The sequence below is a fragment of the Micromys minutus genome, assembly GCF_963924665.1.
Source record: "Micromys minutus genome assembly, chromosome: 1".
Classification (NCBI taxonomy): Eukaryota; Metazoa; Chordata; class Mammalia; order Rodentia; family Muridae; genus Micromys; species Micromys minutus.
This window is the reverse complement of record NC_137969.1, coordinates 180367065-180387974: the sequence shown is the minus strand read 5'-3', so window position 1 is coordinate 180387974 and position 20910 is coordinate 180367065. Positions and strand designations below refer to the sequence as shown.

The 20910-nt window shown below is 37.1% G+C and overlaps 1 protein-coding gene across 1 annotated transcript in view; it reads left to right on the top strand.

The window, feature by feature from the left end:
* The window catches only part of HDAC9 (histone deacetylase 9), a gene marked incomplete at its 3' end in the record, with an annotated part of 448608 nt that overhangs the window by 86164 nt on the left and 341534 nt on the right, over positions 1-20910 (top strand). The window contains exons 4-6 of the mRNA XM_080912023.1: positions 1887-2037; positions 3132-3258; positions 5497-5618. Of these exons, the coding sequence (XP_080768149.1) occupies positions 1887-2037; positions 3132-3258; positions 5497-5618 (400 nt within the window). The remainder of the gene's footprint in view (positions 1-1886; positions 2038-3131; positions 3259-5496; positions 5619-20910) is intronic.

Here is a 20910-nt window from a genome sequence, read left to right as displayed (position 1 = left end):
TGATGCTCGGTGCCTTTCTTAACTGCTAAAGTCAATTGTGAGTAATTTATCATTCAAATTTACCGAGACCCTAAGAGTAGCTAATTGCTTCCATGGCACAAACACAGTGATAGGGCAGGTTGATTAACATCTGGAAAAAAACATTGGAAAAGAGGCACTTCAGAGAATAAGGATTATGAGATGCTCAAAGGAAATGGTAGCTTTGTGAAGATGGTTTTCCTAAGTAGTACATTATTTTGTGAGGGGTTGGAGACATGTTTATATGTTCCTTTTACAATTGGGAAGTGCTATATGTCCTTAACTTTTCTATTTTGCTCTGTTAGTGTCTTATGAATAGGTCTGAGGCTTAGTGCTCTTCACATTCATATAGATGTTTTTGCAGGAGGAAGGCAGTACACCATTCTTTAACTGCATTAGCTTTGAGCTCTGACCCTTGTGGTAATCAGCACCTGCTGCTTTCTATCCTGCTCTCCCGGTTCTCCCCTAGTAAACTATGTAGCCAGGGACAGTGTGACTTTGCAAAGTCACACAGAAGGTAACTAGAATGTAGGTGCTCAAGAGTGTGTTGTCTTCCCTTGTTAGGGGATGAGGTCCTTAGCCACCAGACTCCACTAAGGTGAAACTAAGGAAATAAGCCTGAGGCTTTACTCATCTTAAATTTTAACTAGGCCTCATTTCTAAAATTCTTGCTGAACACTGTGACTATGGTCATGAATATGTTTGCTTTTCAATTTCTAGAAAGAATTATAATTCAATTGTAGTGAAGCTATGGGTAAAGCATTAAATCAATTTGACCAGATTTAATATTGCTGTAAGATTGACATGACAACAGAATTTAAATATAACTATGAACTCCCAAGTAAGTAACAGTGGGCATATCTATTAAGTAGCTCTTAAAAAAAGCAAAACACAAAGATTTTCGGACGTAATATGGAGAATAAGCAGAAGTACTTCTAATTATGTACGTGAGCTTGGGAAGGGCTGTTGCACTTGGCATAAAAAGTTGCCTTCTTGGTACTCCAAAGAAACAACAAGCAGGTCCTGACAACAGTCTACAGAGCCTTTAATTTTTGTTCTATTATTTGCTATAAAATAGAGGGTTATAAGTATGCCTAAATCTCATACCCAGTTGAGCCAGAGGCTAAGTAGAACTTGAGAGTCTTTTGCTCTTCACTGACTACATTTGCTTTTCTTCAGATATAGACTGACAGACACAGTTACCAATAGAGTATATATATATATATATATATATATATATTTAGTCTCAGTCTGGAAGGAAACTGATATCTTGAAGATGTCATAACAAATAACCTCCTCTTTTTGTTAGGCATGATTTAAAGTAAATTCAGAGAATTCAGAAAACCAAACACCCATGCATGGAACTACAGATCTTGGGACTGATCTTATTTACAACTATGTCTCCAATCCTGAAATTTCTTTTGTTAGTGAGAGTTCTGAAGCTTCTGTGTTCTCTAGAAACATATGGATATGTAGATTACCTCACTTTAATAAGAACTGTATCTGTGAGGTGCTAAATGTCTTAGTGTTTGTTCTATTTCAGGTAGACTTTCCCCCAATTAACTCACACCTTACCATTGCAGTTAATACTGTATCTCGGGGTAAGAACTGATTGTGTTAGTTGTCGGTTTATAGTGTGAAAGACTGTATAATATTAATGGAAACATGTAAAAGCTTGTTTGTTGTAGGTATAAAACAATCATGCCTGTAGTTTCCTATCTTCATATTTCAATCATGAAAAGGTGGTTGAAGCACAAACGAAATACTATCAAGTTCCAAAGGCTGATAACATTTCAATCTGGGGCAGCCAGTGATGACTTTGAACCTTCAAGAAATTGCACACTCTCATGTCTTTCTCTTCTCGCAAGTTACAACAGGAACTTCTAGCCATAAAACAACAGCAAGAACTCCTAGAAAAGGAGCAGAAACTGGAGCAGCAGAGGCAAGAACAGGAAGTAGAGAGGCACCGCAGAGAGCAGCAGCTTCCTCCTCTCAGAGGCAAAGATAGAGGACGAGAAAGTAAGAGGCACCAGGGTAACAGACACACTCTCTTCTGAATCTTTACCTGACCGTTGCAAGGAACCTGATAAATAATGGAAATAAACTTGTCATAAATGTCCTTGTCTAATTGAAAGAGTAATGTGTAGATTAAAGGGCCTGTTCACATTAGTTCTGCAGAGCTCAATGGGATATAAGCTCAGCACCAGCAACAACACACACCGGTTCTTTGGAATTTTAAAATAACATCATATTAAAGTGATAAAGCGTAAGACTCCCCGTCAAGTTATCAAGCAATATCTAAATGTTTTCAGTTCTTCCTTCTTCCTGCCCAAGCAGTCCTTGTTCTGAACACCACTGTGTGCCTCAGATCCATTTTGGTGTACTTAGACTCAGGGGGAAAAAAACTATGGAAAGGCAAAACATTTGCGAAATATTGGTCCACAAGAGGGAGACAGATCCAAATGATTGTCCTCTGTTCAGGCACTTCAAGCTCAGGTTGTTGCAAAGTTTAAAGAGTGGCGATTTGAACTGAAATTACTAACAAACTTTATTTGTTTAATACTGAAATGAATTTTAAGACAATGTTGAATTTATTAACAAGAAACTTAGAGGATTGTTTTTAAGAATTGTAATTATGTGCAGCATTCCCTAAGATTCCTAGTTTTGAAAAGATAACATATTAAAAACTAGTGTTTTGTTCCTATTTATCCATCCATTTTTGCAAGTGCTGGGGACTGAATGTACAGCCTCATCAACACTAGGCAAGCAGTGTGCGAACAAGTACAACCCCAACTGCTGGCACTTTTCTCTTTCCACGAAAGACAGATTGATGTTAGCTAGAGGAATCCCCTTCCAATAATAAAAAAATAGAATCAAAGAACCCATTGAGCATATTTTTAAAAAATTGTAATGTAAGGAACAGTTACAGGATAGACTTCTGCCATTTTCTAAAGCCTGTTTAGATTTTTTTCCCGTTTAATAGGAAAGCGCCATACGCTGTGGCCAGTGATATTTCTTCATGGCTTGTGTTGAGCATTCTTGAGTGGCGAGAGGAAGTAACTCACAATCAGTGTCTGTGTCCCTGTGTGTATTTGTGTGTGTGTGTGTTTCAGGAGCAGTCGCTAGCACAGAGGTTAAGCAGAAGCTTCAAGAATTCCTGTTGAGTAAATCAGCAACGAAAGACACTCCAACCAATGGAAAGAACCATTCCGTGGGCCGCCATCCCAAGCTCTGGTACACGTATGTTCTGTGTTTGGCTGTTTACACCCTGCGGGTAGAGAGCACACAGGTTCTCTCTCTAGCTGAACTCGGAGAAAATTCTGGGCCTGACTATTCTCAGCTGTGTGGCTACTAAAAATTTCTGATTATCTCCAAGCATCAGCTTTATCCTTTACCAAAAAAAAAAAAAAAAAGATTACAACAAAGCAGTGCTTAGCTCTAGAGTTTCTGGGAAGTTCCTAAGGGAAAACATACAAACAAACAGCATTACAAAGTAACTAGGAGGAAGAAGTGCTCAATTTCCGCTAGCAGTTATCACTGTGAGGGCAAGACGATCATCTCCTTTGTTGATGGGTGGACCCTTCATCTAGCATATCTGATATCTGTGCAGAATTTATAAACGTTTAGCAGATTGTGGCTTTATTTTGTTTCACTTGGCTTAATATAAAATGCAAACCAGAGCTATTTTGAGAAATTCAGACCATTTTTTTTTTTTCAATTTTTAAAAGAGGAAGGTAAGGAAATGAAGGAAAGGGAGGAAGAAATATAAACAAACCTAACCCTTTACTAACTCCTTCAGCCCTGCCCGCTGTAGCTCACTTCTTTCTACCTGGGAAATAAAAGTTTGACCTCTGAGATACTGACAGACAACAAGATGCATGATGTTCTTGGAGTTTTTAATGGAACCTGATTTCCCCAAGTCTGTCAAAGATATTACACACAATGCCAATCTTTTCTCTGTAAGATAACAATAATGTAGTTTCCCCCTCAGAATCAGGTCAAAGTGTAGATATACAAAATGTTTTTCATAATAGGCTACTGGATAATGGATTTGTTGTTACAGAAATGTGTTTGTTGAATGGCCTTAAAACTTTGTTTGAATCTGCTTTTCAATCCCTAGTATCAAGAACAGAAAGTAAATATTAATTCTGTAGAATTTAGAAGCATGCCAAGGGTTTCAAAGAAGAGTCACTCTATTTCTGAGTCTGTTTTCTAGGGGACTGTTCTCTTGTTCATCCAAAATTGAGGTAAAAGGCAGACCAAAATATTCCAGAAATTTGAATAGTTGTGTCCTTTGTATCAGTTGGCCTGATAAGCCAGTCTGTATCACAAATTATCCTGAAATAAATATGATTGTGTTACCTAAAATTGTCTGCATAATATTTTACTGATGAATAATGCTTTCAGAGTTAACAGATTTAAAAGCTAACGTAAGTCTCTGTGGAAAACAACTATTAGGAAATAATTCATCTGTGGAGAAGTCTTCAGCAGCTCCCTTGAGTATATTAGACATGGCTCCTCATGCCAGTCGTGATCTTTACTTGTTTGTGTGGAATATAATTCCAATAACTAATAATCACTAATTAATTTTAAGAATTGATTATGTGACTCTGGGCAATTTCCTTGAATTCCCAAGAGATCGGTCTTCCTCTTAATACAAAGAATGTAATGACACATTTCAATGCATTTTACCAGATACAAGTATGTGAAATGATCTTCAATAAGTCAGTTGTTGAGAATGCATTTCTCAAATAAATTCTGGAGTGCACCAGTCAGTGTGGCAGTGGCCCTGTGGCCTGGGCACTTTGTCCATTATCTATACTAATTGTGATGTTTGTGCACACTGGGTCATCTGAGTTCAGCCCTCTAAAGTCTTCTCCATTAGCACAATTGCTTCTTTTCAACATATTCCTCCAAAGAAGAGAAAACATTTTTAAGACTTAGTTTTGTATCGAAGAAAGATGTGCTTTTCTTCTCACACATGTGGTGTGCCCATGGGAGTCGGGGCTCAGAGACTTCTGGCACTGTTGCCTTTTTAGTGCAAAGAGCATCCTTGTGGTCTTGGCTATACTATCTGGCAATAACAAGGTCTTTTGACATCCTCACTTCTACTGTGTTTGTTCCATCGTGGTGATTCCAAGTGATCCAAGTGGTAGCTTGTTTTTTCTTGTTTTTGTAAAGCTTTTGAGAAGTCATGCACAGTAATTTCAGATGATAGAAATATTAATCCTTACTTCTAACAAAATGAAGTTTTTCACATGACTGGGTGACGAAATGCAAGCTGCATATTTCTAGCACTCCTGGGCCATTCTGTAGTTTTCTACAGTGAACTTGGATACATGAGGCTGTGATTTGGTTATACTGGGAGGAAGGACATAAATACAACTGAGGCACTAGACAGCATGTGAAACTGAGTATTTCTGACTCATGAGCACTACCTCATGTAACATCAATAGGAACCTTCTTTGTTTTCTGCAGGGCTGCCCACCACACATCACTGGATCAAAGTTCCCCACCACTAAGTGGAACATCTCCATCCTACAAGTACACATTACCAGGAGCCCAAGATGCCAAGGATGATTTCCCTCTGCGAAAAACGGGTAAGTTGACACAAGGACTCCATTTACTTTCTTGTGACATCCTCCACTTTTGTTTTGCTCTCCTCTAGAAGAAAATTAAAGAACTCAAAGTGTAGCTATAGCACCCCATGCTCCACTCCACATTGAAACAAACATTCCATGAGCACATGCACATAGGAGGCACATACATACCAGGCACATAGACGTGTGATTCTCCTTCATTTCTGAATGAGTCGACTCAATATATAATCAATGTATCATTGTAATATTGAAAAGTTCGTCATATCTGGATTTGCAATAAAGGTTAGAATAAAAGAAAGTGAGCATGTCACTCCTCAGAAAATATAACTTCTGTTCATTTTAAAAACATGCAATATCTTTTCACTTGTTGTCTCCTTTTCTTAACATACTTAAAATATATAGTAGGTTTCATTTTGCCCAAAGATATTTTTTTTAATTTTAACATTGCAATTATTGATATAGTGAACATCAGTTTAACTGATGCTTACTTGTGAGTAAATTATTTAACTAATGTTCTCCAGACAGCATCCCTTAGTGCAAATATGTTCCTAGTAATCTCACTATGAAGATACACAATTTATGGTGTTTCATTTACAACTTAATGGATAATATTATTGCTCTAATGTGTGTATATGTTTTCCCATCCCTTGTTTCTTTAGAATGTCACTGACATGTGGCTTTTAAAGTGTATTCTTCCCCAGTTATTATAGATTTAAATAATAGTTAGAAAAAAATAAGATTGTGTGCATTCTGTTTTAAAGGTATCCATGTTTAGGAGACGTAGTTTTTCAAAAGATTTAAAATGTTTTATATCCACAGCTTCTAAGTAGTTTTTCATAAAGTTTAATTTACTTTATCTTACTATAGAAACAAAAATCTCTGTAACTTGTGTGTAAAACCCACAGAGTGATGATTTCAAATAATTGTATTCCTTTTTACAAGCAACTCAGAGTAATATAAATGGGGTTAGACTATACAAACACATGCTGTAGCTAATTTCTGTCAGACAATTTCCCTGTCACACAATGAAGATTTTAAAATAAAATCAAACCTGAAGAAGAATTTATCATCCCCCATTCAGTTTATATAGTCTCCAATACAGGGAAATGGTGCTTAACCTACAGAGTGTATCAGTGCCTTTTTACTTGTACAGCCCAGAGATTTAAGTGTGTCTAGGAAGTTAGATGTAGTAGAAGTTCAGAAGGAACCAGGGCACAGGCCAGAAGGCCTAAGCCTCCTATATTGGATCTGAAGTTTACATTGCTATCAATAGATCATATCATCTTTTCTAGAAGTTAATTTCTCTAGGATATAAAAGAGGAAAGAAAGGTGAAGTTTTGTAGATTTTAGAGCCTTGGGGCATAGTTTATGAAAATTGGTTCATAAGGAGTGTGGTGATTACAGTCTTAATACTTAGTGGCATGTGTAGGTGCTATTGACAAGAATTTTATGACCTAGCAGTAGTCAGGGTGGGAACTGTCATGAGAGAGCCAAGTATGCCATGAGAAATATGTCATGGGAAGGAAAGAGAACAGGATGAGTATCCTAATGACAGAAAGTTCCTAATGAGTCACACATTCAGAAGACTCCATTCCTGAGCACGCTGTTGTGGCCTACCCTGTTCTCTTACCACAGAGACTGGGCTCTAACTTTGAGATGATGGTGCCCTTGAGAAATGTGGCATCGCGGGCCACCAAGCATCCAGAAAGAATTTTTTTTTCCAAAATAAACAAGTTCCGAAAACCTGGTACTTTAGATGCCTCTATTTCTGTGAGAACAGTTTATTTTTTTCCTCTATGAAGAATGAATAACAAACTGTTAATTTGTTCTTACTAAAAGTTCCAGTCCATAACAAGATTTTGTTTGGGGTACATGTTAGACACTCTGATCTGAATCTGGTACATATTCAACAAGTCCCCTCTGCCTCTTCATATGATGTATAATGCAGGTTCAAAGCCATACCTGTCTAATCATATGTTTTTATAGCAGCTCAGTAATTAGAATGTGTTCATCTTCTGCTGAAAATTTGATCTTTATAAAGTATCAGGCTGCTGATCTGCAAAACCAAACGTTCTCAAACATTCTAGCAATAACTTTTTCGAACAGCTAGCTGTTAATGCTTTGAAATTGCTATAGGATTTCAGAATATTTCTTGTTCAGTTACTATTGTCTGGTTAAGAAAAGTGTGATGTAATTAGCTACAGATGTTTTCTCCATGCAAACTACTTAAATATACTCTTCAGTAATTACAAATAGGCAGAACTCTTTAAGTTTTTCAGACATATACCCATTTGGTATGTTGCCAATTGAGCTGTGAGAAAATAAGGCTTGTCTTTGCCTTCTATAGAAGATCACAGTAGGTTTTCAATATTTCATTTAATGACCAGCACTTCACCATGTTATTATACTCCACTGACTAAACATTCTATTTGATAGGAGTAAACACTAAAATTTTGCCATGATAAAATGTACAAGGTAATTGAGGAATGTGTTTAAGCTTTTCTATTGTTTTTTCCTTTTTTTTTTTTTTTTTTTTTTTTTTTTTTGGTACAAAGTTACATCACATAGAACTGATTTTAGAATGTAACCAGTGATCATCCAGGAGAAGTACCAAGACCACTAAGATAAAGTCAGTCTTTGTCATTAGGGTCATACTGTATTCTTCTGTCCACTTGGATGTTACTCAGACCTAAAGGAGCTTGTGAAATTAGCCAGTTCTGTCATTTGAACTACATACAATGCTACAAAGTTTTTATTTATTTCATTCTGACGATTTATCAAGTTTCTTGTATGGATTATTATTTTGGCTTAGAGAATAAAGTTAAATGTAGAGTGAGAAACATCTTAATGGTTTTAATAGATTAAGGTAGCCCTGGGGTTGGCCTTTAAGCAGTGAGTTTCTCTGAGCTTTGGGGACACTCCTGTATTCAGACAGGGACAACTGAGGGAGAACTGTCTTCAGAAATCTTATATTCTTGCATAAGTCTGTTCGTGCTCATGCAAAGTAGACTTTGAAGTTTTGATCTTGGGTCCTTGGAGATTCGGAGTAGGCCCTCTAATCTGTTCAGCTAATAAAGGCTCATTTATTTTCTTTTTAAAATTATTCTCATTTTATGTGCATTGGTTTTTTTGCCTGCACATTTGTCTGTGTGAGGGTGTCATATACCCTGGATCTAGAGCTGCAGACAGTTGTGAGATGCCATTCAGGTGCTGGGAATTGAAGACATCTCTGAAAGACCAGCCAGTGTTTTTAACTCCTGAGCTATCTCTGTGGAATTAGGTGGGATTTGTTTTGTTTTATCTTACAATTAATGGCTGTACATAACTGGCTTTGAAGTAAGTAATAACGTAACTGCCCACACTTTAGGTGTGTCTTTCATTTATTTGTTCTTCTACACAAGGGTTGGTGGATAGGGACACTGGGATATGCTTTGGCTGAAAACAATGTTGTGGCACTAGAACTGGAGTTCCCCTCCTCCTCCAGCACATTAAAGGATTGATAGCAAAATAAAGAAGAGAGATTCTGGGTCTTGGCATTTTCAAGAGTGCATATTTCTCCTAGAGATATTGCATGCATGGTGACTTTGAACTGACCTTCAAAACCATTTAATTTGGACTCTGTTCCAGTGAGTGTGTGCATATGTTCCATAAAATATTATGACAAAAATTTCTAGAGGTTTAATACTCCATTATATTATCAAGGTCTTTCCCAGTGAACTTTGACTTTCTTTGAATGTTATAGTCTTTCCACTTAATACTTCTGAACAAAGCGAGCTGGCAGGGTATATTAACCTCTTAAAGTGCACAGACCATATAAAGCTTGGCTTTGGCTAATAAGACTATTCCAGCCCTACTGAAACATTCGTTTTTAATGGTCAGCAATGCTAGAATATGACTCAAAGATGGAAGGGATCCAAACACATTAAGGTTGTGGAAGGCCATTGGAATTTTGCACATAAATTAAATTGGAAAGGAAACAGGATTGGGACATAGAGCTTTGCATATCTACTGGTGTAGCTGTCACTCTGTGGATCCTCGGTGACCTATTCAAGTCACTGCAAACCAATGTTAACATAAGGTCATTACCTTAAAATTTTTTAAGATCTCTCCCTCCCTTTTCATTTGTCTACCTCCTTCTCTTCTTCCCCTTCTGTAGTTTTATATGTTCCTTGGCATTTCAGAACTTGGCATGAGGTCTAAGAGATGTAGCAAGCTTACTTCAAGCTTTTGTGATTACAGGGTAAACTGGTTGCACTGTGTTTTTTATTTTTCCTTGATGTTTATTTTTAATGAATAAACTTTAGGCTTTGTTTAAATCAATAAACTTTAGTTTTTAGAATAGTCTTTTATTTGTACATTGAGAATAGGGCACATTGTACTTACACTGGTCCTGATCAATGTCTTGTAGTATCAACCTAGATTTATGTACATGTATAGTTGATACTCTTGTATGTCTGTGTTTCAATGTTTGTGGGCACATACATGTGAGTGTGTATTCACCTGAGTGTGAGGGCCAAAGTGTGACACTGTGTGCCTTCTTCCACGCTCTTCACTTTAACAGGGAAATGTATCTTTCTCAACCTGTAAGTCTTCAAATCTACTTGTCTAGCTAAGCAGTCCTATCTCTGACTACTGCTGGTATCATGGATACACTGCCATGCCCACTGATGTTTACTTCAGTGTGGAGGATACAATCTGTAGACCTCACACTTGCCAAGCAAGTACTTTATCCTCTGAGCCATATCTCTTTCCTTCAGCCACTGCAATTAACCTGAAAGCTTGGTGTAATGTGATGGCATGTCTTCTGTCTGTCATTATAGCTTCATAGAAAACTGTATCACTGCCTTTAAAATCCTGTTCTTCCATGCTAACAACCTTAAAATGGTTATGTATAAATTCCTTTGAATTATTTCTCCCTTTAGTCTAGAGAGGTGGCTGACTTGTACTCTTGCAAAGAAACTGGCTTCAGATCCAACCAACACATAGTAGTTTACAGTGATCTAAAAATCCTATTCCATGAGGATCCAATGCCATCCTCTAGGTCCATGGATATCAAGCACATACATGTCAAGCACTCATCCTTGCAGTGAAAGTTATGAACAATTAAATCCTTATGTTCTGTGGAATTAAACTTTGTCCATTATTGCCACATAGATATATTTGTATAGGATGAAGCCATTTCAGAATGGCTTCGTTTCTTTAGCATTTGGATTAGAACTTACAGAGTCAAGCTCTGTACTTAGAGGGAGTTATTAGAATAATTGCAAGCTTTGGTGCACCTAATACAAAAGCTCCTTATGAACGGAAGGCCCAAGAATCCAGTACCCATTAAGTCTATGAGGCTGGGCCTCTCAGCAGAATCCTGAAGAAGTGGGCTTTAATGCCAGCAATGGAATAGACCTGGAAGCAAGGGCAGGAACACTCAAACAAAATAGGAGAGCATCTTCTTCTACATCCTTTATCTAGGCTGCAAGCCGAAGATGTTTTCCCAATTAAAGGTGGATCTACCTCAAAGACCCAGATTAGAAGCTAATCTTCCCACTTCAAAGATTTAATTAAGAAAAAAAATTTCCATAGGTGTGACCAGCCATATGGATTTTAATTGATTCCATATGCACTTAAGTTGACAACCAAGTCACCATAGCATTATATTTAATATTATTCTTTCTTTTCATGAGTTGAATCTTATAAAATATTATCAGTGAATAATATTCCTTTGTATTCATGAACCACAATTTATGCACCAATTTGCCTGCTAAGCCATTTGCTTGCTTCTAAGTTTGGGTGTTTGCTAACAGAGCAACAGAATTTTGTGTGAAGATGTTTTCAACTTAACTGAGCCAAATTCTAAGCATTCTGCTGGGTTATTTTTTCCCCACAAGGTGGGCCCTACTCCTTTGTTGGCTGGTTCATTACACAAAACACCCCTTTTAACAAAGTTAAGCTTAGCCGTATGTTTTCTCAAACACAATGCTTTTAGCATTGTATTAAAAAGTCTTGTTAAACACATGTGCATCTATATTGTCTTCTTAGAAATTTTATGATATTATTCCTTACATTTAGAAATATAATCTATTTTGAGTTAATGTTAAGATGTATAATGTATTTGTTTAGATTCAGTATTTTGCAAGTGCGTGCCATATTTGCCTATCAAGGTTTGTCAAGAAAGGAACAGAAACTATCACCCATCTTTTAAAATCCATAACAATGTTAGTGATAATTACGTCTTTTAAATTTTGTATTCTTTATTTTCCTATATAATTTATTTTTATTTATTTATGTGAGTACACTGTTTTAGAAGAGGGCATGGGATCCCATTACAGATGGTGGTGAGCTACCATGTGGTTACTAGGAATTGAACTCAGAACCTCTGGAACAGCAGTAAGTATTCTTGACAACTCCAGCCCCCAATATTTACATTTACATACTTCATGAAATACACAGGTCCCTCTTACTTTCTTATAACAGCTCCAGAAAATAAATTACCACCACAAAGAGCTGTGTCATTAATAATCTCAGTCTCTTGGTGGCAAGTTCTCTGTGTTTGGTTTCTAAAACTGCTTTACAATGTACTCATGCATGTCAAGTTAGAGGACAAAATGTGATCTGATCAGTACTTAAAGAAAACTGATATTTTAGCATCTTTCTTGCTCTTCTCATTTCTTTTTGCTGTTTTTGTTTGTTTACTTGCTTGCTTTTATTTTGTTTTGCTAATGTTCTTTGAGAATTTCATAGAGCACATTTTTGTATTCTTTCCCATTCCAACTCCACCCCCTCCCAGATAAGACCTTCCTCCCAGCATCATTTTAGTGTATTCTCTCTCTGTCTCTGTCTCTTTCTCTGTCTGTCTGTCTGTCTCTCTCTGACTCTCTGTGTCTCTCTGTCTCTGTCTGTCTCTCTCTCTCTCTCTCTCTCTCTCTCTCTCTCTCTCTCTCTCTCTCACACACACACACACACACACACACACACACACACTTATTTTACCACTCACTATCTAACTTTCTTGCCCTTGTGCTCTCTCACAGAATCTATTAAAAGCCCTGGTTTGAGACTTATGTTGTCTGTTCCTCAGCTTGGGCATGCTCTGGAGTATGATGGGCATACCACTGTCATTCCATTGAAGAGACAGTGTCTCCCTCATTCAGCATGTATTATTTTCACTTTTATTTGCAACTATTAATGGAACTCTGCCCATTTCTGCTCCTTCCTTGAGGGTTTTGTCCACCTTGAGCTTGTACATGCCTTGTGCTAGAAGGCTTTATCTCAGAGAGATCACATGTGTATCCACCCTGCTGTGCCTTGAAAACTGAGTTCTTAAAAAGGTCTGCTACCTTGGTTCTTGCAATCTTTCTGTACCTTCCTTCATATAGATGCCTGGAACTTTTTATTGCCCCATAAATGGAAAGATTTCTGTTTCGTTGTGGAAATAGTGCTGCCATCCACATGCAGCAGGTTCATTCTCTTCTGCATTGCCCTGCCTCCTGATGAGCTCACCCGTGACACCCTGCTTGTCCCTGGGATTTGTATATTTAGGACTTATTTTTTGAAGACAATATTATGTTTGATTCATTTATGTCCCTCTGTGTGGATGCATGTGTAAGCCTGAACGAACATGTGCACACGTGTAAAGGTCAGAGGACAAATTGCAGGAGTTAGTTTTCTCCTTCCACCATGTGGGTCTTGGAAAGTCCAGTCTTTCATTTAGGCGTGAGTGCCAGCACCCTCACCTGCTGAGCCATCTGACTACCCAACATTTCCCCCTTCCTTCCTTCTTAGTGTTTTCCATGTTTCTGGCTAAAGAAACCATCAGCTCTGCTCTGAGGTATTCTCAGCTTCTTCAAGACTTGAACGCATTAATTACTTGTAGTTGTTAAATCTCCAGTGATTCAAAAACGTGGTCCCTCTGAGTCTAAGCTAGTACTTTTTGTTCACTTTTCAAGTTGTGGTTTTCTTTTTCTTTTTTTCTTCTTTTGTAATTTTATTGAAGGCAGAAAAGAGAGAATAGAAAATAAAAGTTCTATCTTTATGGTTTTGGTATGAACATTTGTGTTATTAAGCTGGAACTGGCTACTTTTAAAAACAATTTGCAGAAACTGTGTTTGCCAGAGAGTTCAGTTTTCACTGGTTCCAGCCTTATCCACTTCCAAAGCGCTGCTGTCTTGAGATTCCACTAAGAGTTGATTCTTAAATAGCCTCTGTCTTCCAGGTCCATTGTTTCTAACCCCATCTTTCTGTACAGCAATCCCGATACAGTGGTAAGAGGCAGATGGTTTTTATTCTGTGCCCCGTTTATGTAGCACTTACTCTTTTTTAATGGAATCAATAGGATAACCATAGTTGTTACATTAAAAAAGAAGTGTGGTTAATTATTGTGGAACAGAGGATGAATCAGACTACATTTGGAAATTATAAGGACTACATTTGTTATGTTTTCCTGGTATTAATCAACCTATAACCTCCTGATAAGGTCAGAAAAATGAAAGCAATTTTTGAATATTCAATAGTCAGAAATCTTGGTACTTTGAAAATAAAATTTATTGATACAGGCAACTACATTTAATATTTGATTCATATTGTTAATTATTATGGTACAAGGTCCTATAATATTTAATCAATTTTGAGTAGCAATATTGCCTGGGATAAATGAAGAATATAACTTTATAATATATAAACAGTCACTTTAAAATCACACTGATCATAGTAGAAAATAATGTTCCTAAGACTATGTCATCCAAAGATTTAGTATGATTATTTAGATTGCATGACTACAATGAATTAAAATTCATAGGTCAATAAATGAGGAACTGGTTTTACTAAATGTATATGCAATTAGTATGGTAGGTAATTACAGCTTAAGGTAAGTACCAATTGTGAACTGTGGGATAATTAATCAGCCTTATAAAAAGTTGAAAGCCTAAGCCAAGAAACTTCCTTGAAGGGGAAACTAGTGGATAAAAGCCAGTACAGTCTAGAAAGACAAGATATAAAAATAATATGGCTTGCCATCATACGAATATGACCAAGAAATTTGCTTACCTTGGACCTGTATAGTCTCCATACATTCTCTCTTCAGTTTTTTTCTAGAATACATTATGGAACATATTTTCTTGATGAGCAATAAAAGTCCTGCATGCCAGTCCCATGAACGGTGCCTGACATATGGCAATCCCAGGACTACAGAATTGGCCACTATGATAGTGTCACATTCCTGAAAGGACTTGTTAATACCATGACAGAATTTAAAGGAATTTGGATGCCATTTCTTTTCTTAACCTTGTCAATGAACGTCATTTTGTTGACCATTCAAGCATTTTAAATTATAGATTTCTCATCTAATGAGAATGGACTGATGGTATTATAAGAGGAAATTTATGATTTTTTTGTGAAGTTTATGATAAGAAAATTTTAATTACTTGAAAACATCATGGGTAAATAAAATGACTATTGTTGCTTAATCTTATCTCATATTCACTCTTGTAATATCAAATGAAATATTTTTATTACCCATAAAATGCACAATTATAAGAAGGCAGGACATATTAGATAAGATTGGAATAGAAAAATTGGCAAAATATAATAATTAAGACTCTTAAAATATTTGGCCATCTGTTGTAAAGTCAGAAAGATTTTTTTTTAAATCCTAATTGGTAAAATTCACAACTATAGAACTTGGAACCCTGCAGAAATATTCCACACAATGTATTCACTTATTTATCATTAGACATAGCTAGTGACTATAGAAAAGATAAAATATTTATGGTGCTGTTTTCGTTATATTTTTTTCCAGCTCTCTGATTCCTTTAAAAGAAAAGTCTGTCCCATGGCAGAGTATCTGACCATGTAGACTGAAGTTACCATTTATATGTCTAAATGGCTTCTCTCCTAGTATTTTAATAGAGCACATAACCACAGCTTGTTAATGCATAGGTAGTTTTTCATCAAGGGCCCTTGTCTTTCTCCAGGTCACCCTGCCTCTTCTGTTATACATTACTCTGCTCCTTTGTGACTTGTCTTCCATTTTTAGTCAGATTATCATGCTATAGTCTTTTCTATCTGTCTCTGTGCAGGATAGCCTGCTTTCATCCATAACTCTTATGTTCTTGATCTCTTGGTGTGATGCTCATAGGCTGCTATGATTTTCTTTTAATACAAGTCAGTAGCTATCAGATTGTTTTTATCTTTTTCTTCCTAATTTGATGGCTTTTATAATGGGATATGGTGGCATGCATCTTTAAGGCTAGCACTCTGGAGGCAGAGGTGGGTGTATCTCTGAGTTCAAGGACAGCCTAGTCTTCAAATAGAGTCTAGGACAATTAGGTCTCTTTTACATACAGAAACCCTGTCTGGAAAAACAAACAAAACAAAAGAAACAAAGAAAAACAAAGAAAATACTCCTGAAGAGTGTGCTTGTTATACCTTAATTCCTTGAGAAGTTCTTTGTGCTGAGTCCACTGCTAAGGCCGAGTTTTATAGCAGAAGAGTTTGCCAGTGAGGAGCTTGTCATTTTTCCAATGAGACACATGCGGAAGAACCCTGCCAGGCTGACTGACTGGCTATTCATCCTAAGAGCCTTCCTTCTTATGAAAAGCTACTTCATATCTCAAGGTTGACACCATTCTTGGGTGAAGACAAAGGTCTAATCCCCTTGAAAACATAGCTAAGAGAAGATACTGAGATGTTTGCATTTTTTCAGATATAAAATGTGTGTCACTTTGCTTTGAATGTATTGTTGTGTATATGTTAAAATATCTCTCACACATACAAATAATAGTCACAGAGAATTTTGGAGTGTTTTTGGAATTCTGAAGCTGTCATTAAGATATCTGGCTCCTTAAGAATAGTTCGGCTCCATACTTCCCAGTAGAATTTTTAATGGTCTTGGAGACATTCTGTATCTATTATTGTCAAGTTCAGTAGCCTCTAAATACATATGGCCATTTGGCACTGGATAACTGGAAATGGAACTAGCATTATCTGGAATTGAATATTTTGAGAACTTTCAGTTACTTTAAATAGTTCGTTGTAGCTAGTGACTGTCCTTTAACACAGCACAGGTATTGGTCAAGGCAGGCAAAGCTGTGACAAAACTATCACATAGAAAACCTGTCATCTCATACAGACCATCCTAAGCATCATATCAAGGTGTTTTCACTAAGTTTGGACACACTGCAAATTAAGTCATCCCATAAATAACCTCTAAACAGAATTTATAATAGTCAAAGCTAAAAAATAAAACAAAAATTAATTTGGCTCAAATGGGAGTCTAGTTACTTAATTGCACATTTTGTGTTTGGACTCTCACATGATGTTATGAAGCCATTGTATTCAAATGTTACTAGACATAGTGAGGCCTCTTCTGGTTCTTCAGGCCTTCTTGCATACATAACAGTACTGTCTCTATTCGGACAAGAAGACCTCTGAGGCCCAGGCTTTCTGCTTTACACCTTAAGAACACAAAAGCAAACATTATTACTGAGTTTTTCTGAAAATTTCTAAGGACTATCTCACTTGGACATCCTGGCTCATGAACAACCCAGAATCAGCCTCTCTTACAATAAAAAAAAAAAGATCACATCAAGAGTGTCAAGTGGAATAGCTGCCCATTCTCTCCAGATGCCTGGGTAGAGTTTATATGGTTCTCAGTTATGTAAAAGTGAAAGGCCGGCCAGCATTCTTCCTTCTAATGGGCAGTTATGAGCCTGGCAACTCTCCTATTCAAAATTTTGTATGAAGTTTTCTACAGACGTTGTGCTTTTCCTCAGTGGGTTTCTTCAGATCTCCATTGCCTCCCCACTGATCAAATACAAAATCCCTAAGTACCAGGACTCACATATAACATCCTGTGGTTCACCCTCCTTTCCTACCCCCAGTAAGAGTGCCGGAGTCCACAGTTCAGCATGTTCATTTCCTCTTACCCACTAGGTTATTCCCAAACACATTGTTGCTCCTCTTAGTGTCATGTCTCCAGTGGCCAGAGTTGGGCTCTCAACAATGCAGACAGCATCATTGTTATGCGATGCAGCTGTGCTATTTTGAAAGCAATTTTATAAATGAACAACTACTGCACAACAAAACCTCGAACCAGAGTAAAACACAGGTTTTATTTAGTTCTTCGATGTTATAAATATAATTTAGTCCCTTAAGGTCTTCATTTTGCAGTTGTGTGTTACTTGTGAAACAATACTGTATTCTTCTGTGACACACTCTGTTACTGTCCTGATGTAAACTGTGGTTGGATAATGAAGATCTCATACTGTCAAGAGGAACAGGAAGCACCATGATTATGATGGTGTTTTACCTTCAAGCACTGCGTTTCTCCACATCATGAAATACCAACAAGCAGGAAAGTGCCATCTTCTGCTGATGTGATATTCAGTTACATCAAAAAAACCCTTTGAAGAGAATAATGTGGGTTAATGGAAAGATTCACTTATACACTAGGAATAGAGTCATTTTCTCTCTTTGTGTTACATAGTATTCTAAGCATCCTACCTACATAGCTTAATGTCTCCATAAAGTAATCCCACACATGTATCTCCTTGTTAGTTGCTGGCTTACAGTCACAGGGACAGCTGGAATGTCTGTCCTTAATGCAGTGCCTCAATTCAGTCTGCACTTTCTGTACTGGAGCTGCAGTTACAGTGCAGGCTTGAATACCAAGTGCCTCTTCTCATTCCAGCCTCTCAGTCTTTGGGCTTTTTTATTATTATTAATATTAGCTACTTAGTATCATTGTAAAGGGAAGGACTGTATTATATTCATTATACTAAAAGCAGAAAGTCAAAGTCATTTAACACATGCCATTTGCAAACTAACTTTAGTGCAGTTGTACAAAATGTTCTAACTTCTTTAAAATAGCTTGTACATTTGTACTTATCACTGAATGGCAGCCGAGGCAGATATTTTCTATTGGAAGGAAATTATTTAAAGCCACAAATTGATATGTTCTTTATATATCTAAATATTTATTTTTTTAAAATAAACTATTCTAAAAATAAAACATTTTCACTTACAGTTGGATTATTCAAACTTGTTTGCCATAGATGTATATACAAGCTAAGTTTTTCCTCTGTGTCATGATATGAGGTACTCCAAAAGCAAAACAGGGACAAAATATGTGAGATTGAAGTTTCTATCTACAAAAGTTTATTTTCAAAATCTGATATGAAGACAGATGCTATGTTCCCATTCTGGTTACTAATACATGCAGGGAAAATGACTTCTCTTAGGATTTATTGCTCTAATACAATTTGCTTTTTTGAAGAAATGATATGACTACTTATTGCAAACACACACACACACACACACACATACATACATACACACACACACACACACACAAATGATTTCATAAGCACTCTAGAAAAGGATAGACATTAGGGGTGGTCTGCACAATTAGGCTAATGTGCAGGGATCCAAATTAAGAAAGCAAATACAATATAGGACCCAGTGTTGAAAACCTGTGCTGCAGAATGCAGGACAAGAAATAACATGCTGGAAATACAGAGGTGGCATGGTAGCATTATAAGTTTCCTATAAAGTACATGGAGTCTGTTTTAGAATTGGGCAATCCTATTCAGGGCATACAAGAGAGGAATCATCAGAGATTACAGAAAAAAATACCCATTTTAGTAAGAGAAGGGGGCCTTTTGAAACATCGTGACTGTTTATTAGGTCTCAACCCCACACCCTCTGTCTATCTAAAAGACTAAGTACAGAAAGTTGTTATGCACAATGAGCTTGTGAGTTTGAAATTTTCCCATGTTACAGGTTGAGACTTTAAACTGGTTAGAAAGTGTTGTTCAACTGTATTGTAAGAATCATATTGAAATGCATAGTCCAAGATGTTACATATCTTTTATATATAATTAGAGGGGAAATGGAAATGAGAATTTTATTACCAATCGATCTTCTAACTCAACCTACTCAAATAGAATAGTTTCATAATTCACCTATTCAAATATTTCCTGAATACAGCAGGAGACCAGGGAAATGAAAGCAAACTTTTCATTTAGCACTGGGCTCAACCAGAAGCTATGCTTCTGTCAAGAACATACATTGGATAAAGAGTCTTTAGTTCCTGTTTGCTCAGGGTCTGATTCTAAGAGGCTTTACTTGACCATTGCCTTAATAAGTGTGAGCATTGTCCAAACCTTCTCTTTAGTACCATTTTTAAAACCACTCATAAAGAAGGACTGAAGGAGCTGAAAGGGGTTGCAACCCCATGGGAAGAACAACCTTATCAACCAACTACCCAACCCCCAAGAGCTCCCAAGGACTAAAACACCAACCAATGTGTAAACATGGAGAGACCGATGGCATATGTAGCAGAGGATAGCAGTGTCTGGCATCAATGGAAGGAGAGGCCTTTGTTCCAGTGAAGGCATGTTTTCCCAGTGTAGGCTAATTCCAAGGTGCTGAGGTGGAGTGGGTAGTTGGGAGTGGAAGCATCTTCATGGAAACAAAAGGAGGGGGAAGTGTAATGAATGTGGGGGGAAATTAAATAACATTTGAAATGTAAATACAGTGAATATCCAATAAAAATGATAACAAAAAAGAAAAGCTGAATGAAAATTAGAAGAAAAATGTAACATTTGTCTTCTTGCCTTTGGTATCAAACCTGGAGTTGTTTCACTGTTGCCTGCATGAGTCCATTCTGAGTAAGGGTTATTCAGCACTATTCCAGAGAAGTTCCTTAGGTAGTTGATGATGTTAGGCATTTTGTTTTAGGCATTTTCTGCTTCTCTCTCTCTCTCCCTGAGTCTCTGACTTCACTGACCCTGTATGTCTGCCTTACAATCTAATTCTCTTCCTTCCGTGTTTTTACCGACTCATCTCTCACAGAGGAAGCCTATAAAACAGAGGTGCCTACAATTCCACCCTTCTCTCTGACAGTTCTTTAATTTTCCTTATGGTCTTTATTTACATGAGAATTTTATGACTGTGTACAATGTATTTTGATTGCATCCTCCCCATGACCCTCCTCCTGACCCCCAGGATATCCCCTCCTAGCTTTATGTAATTTTATCCTCTTTAAACCAACTAAATCCAGTTGGTGTTACATATGCACATGAATGACAAGAGCATGGGACTGTCCACCGGAGCATGGGCACCTTACCATAAGCCACAGTGAAATGACAACAACCGAAAAGTCGAAAATAAAAAACAGAAACAAATAAGTTTCCCTCTTCTCATACCATCAACTACCAGTATCTCCATATTACCCCCACCCCACCCCCACCTCATTCATTCTGGAATGTTGTCTGGTTTAATTTTGTGTGTGTGTGTGTGT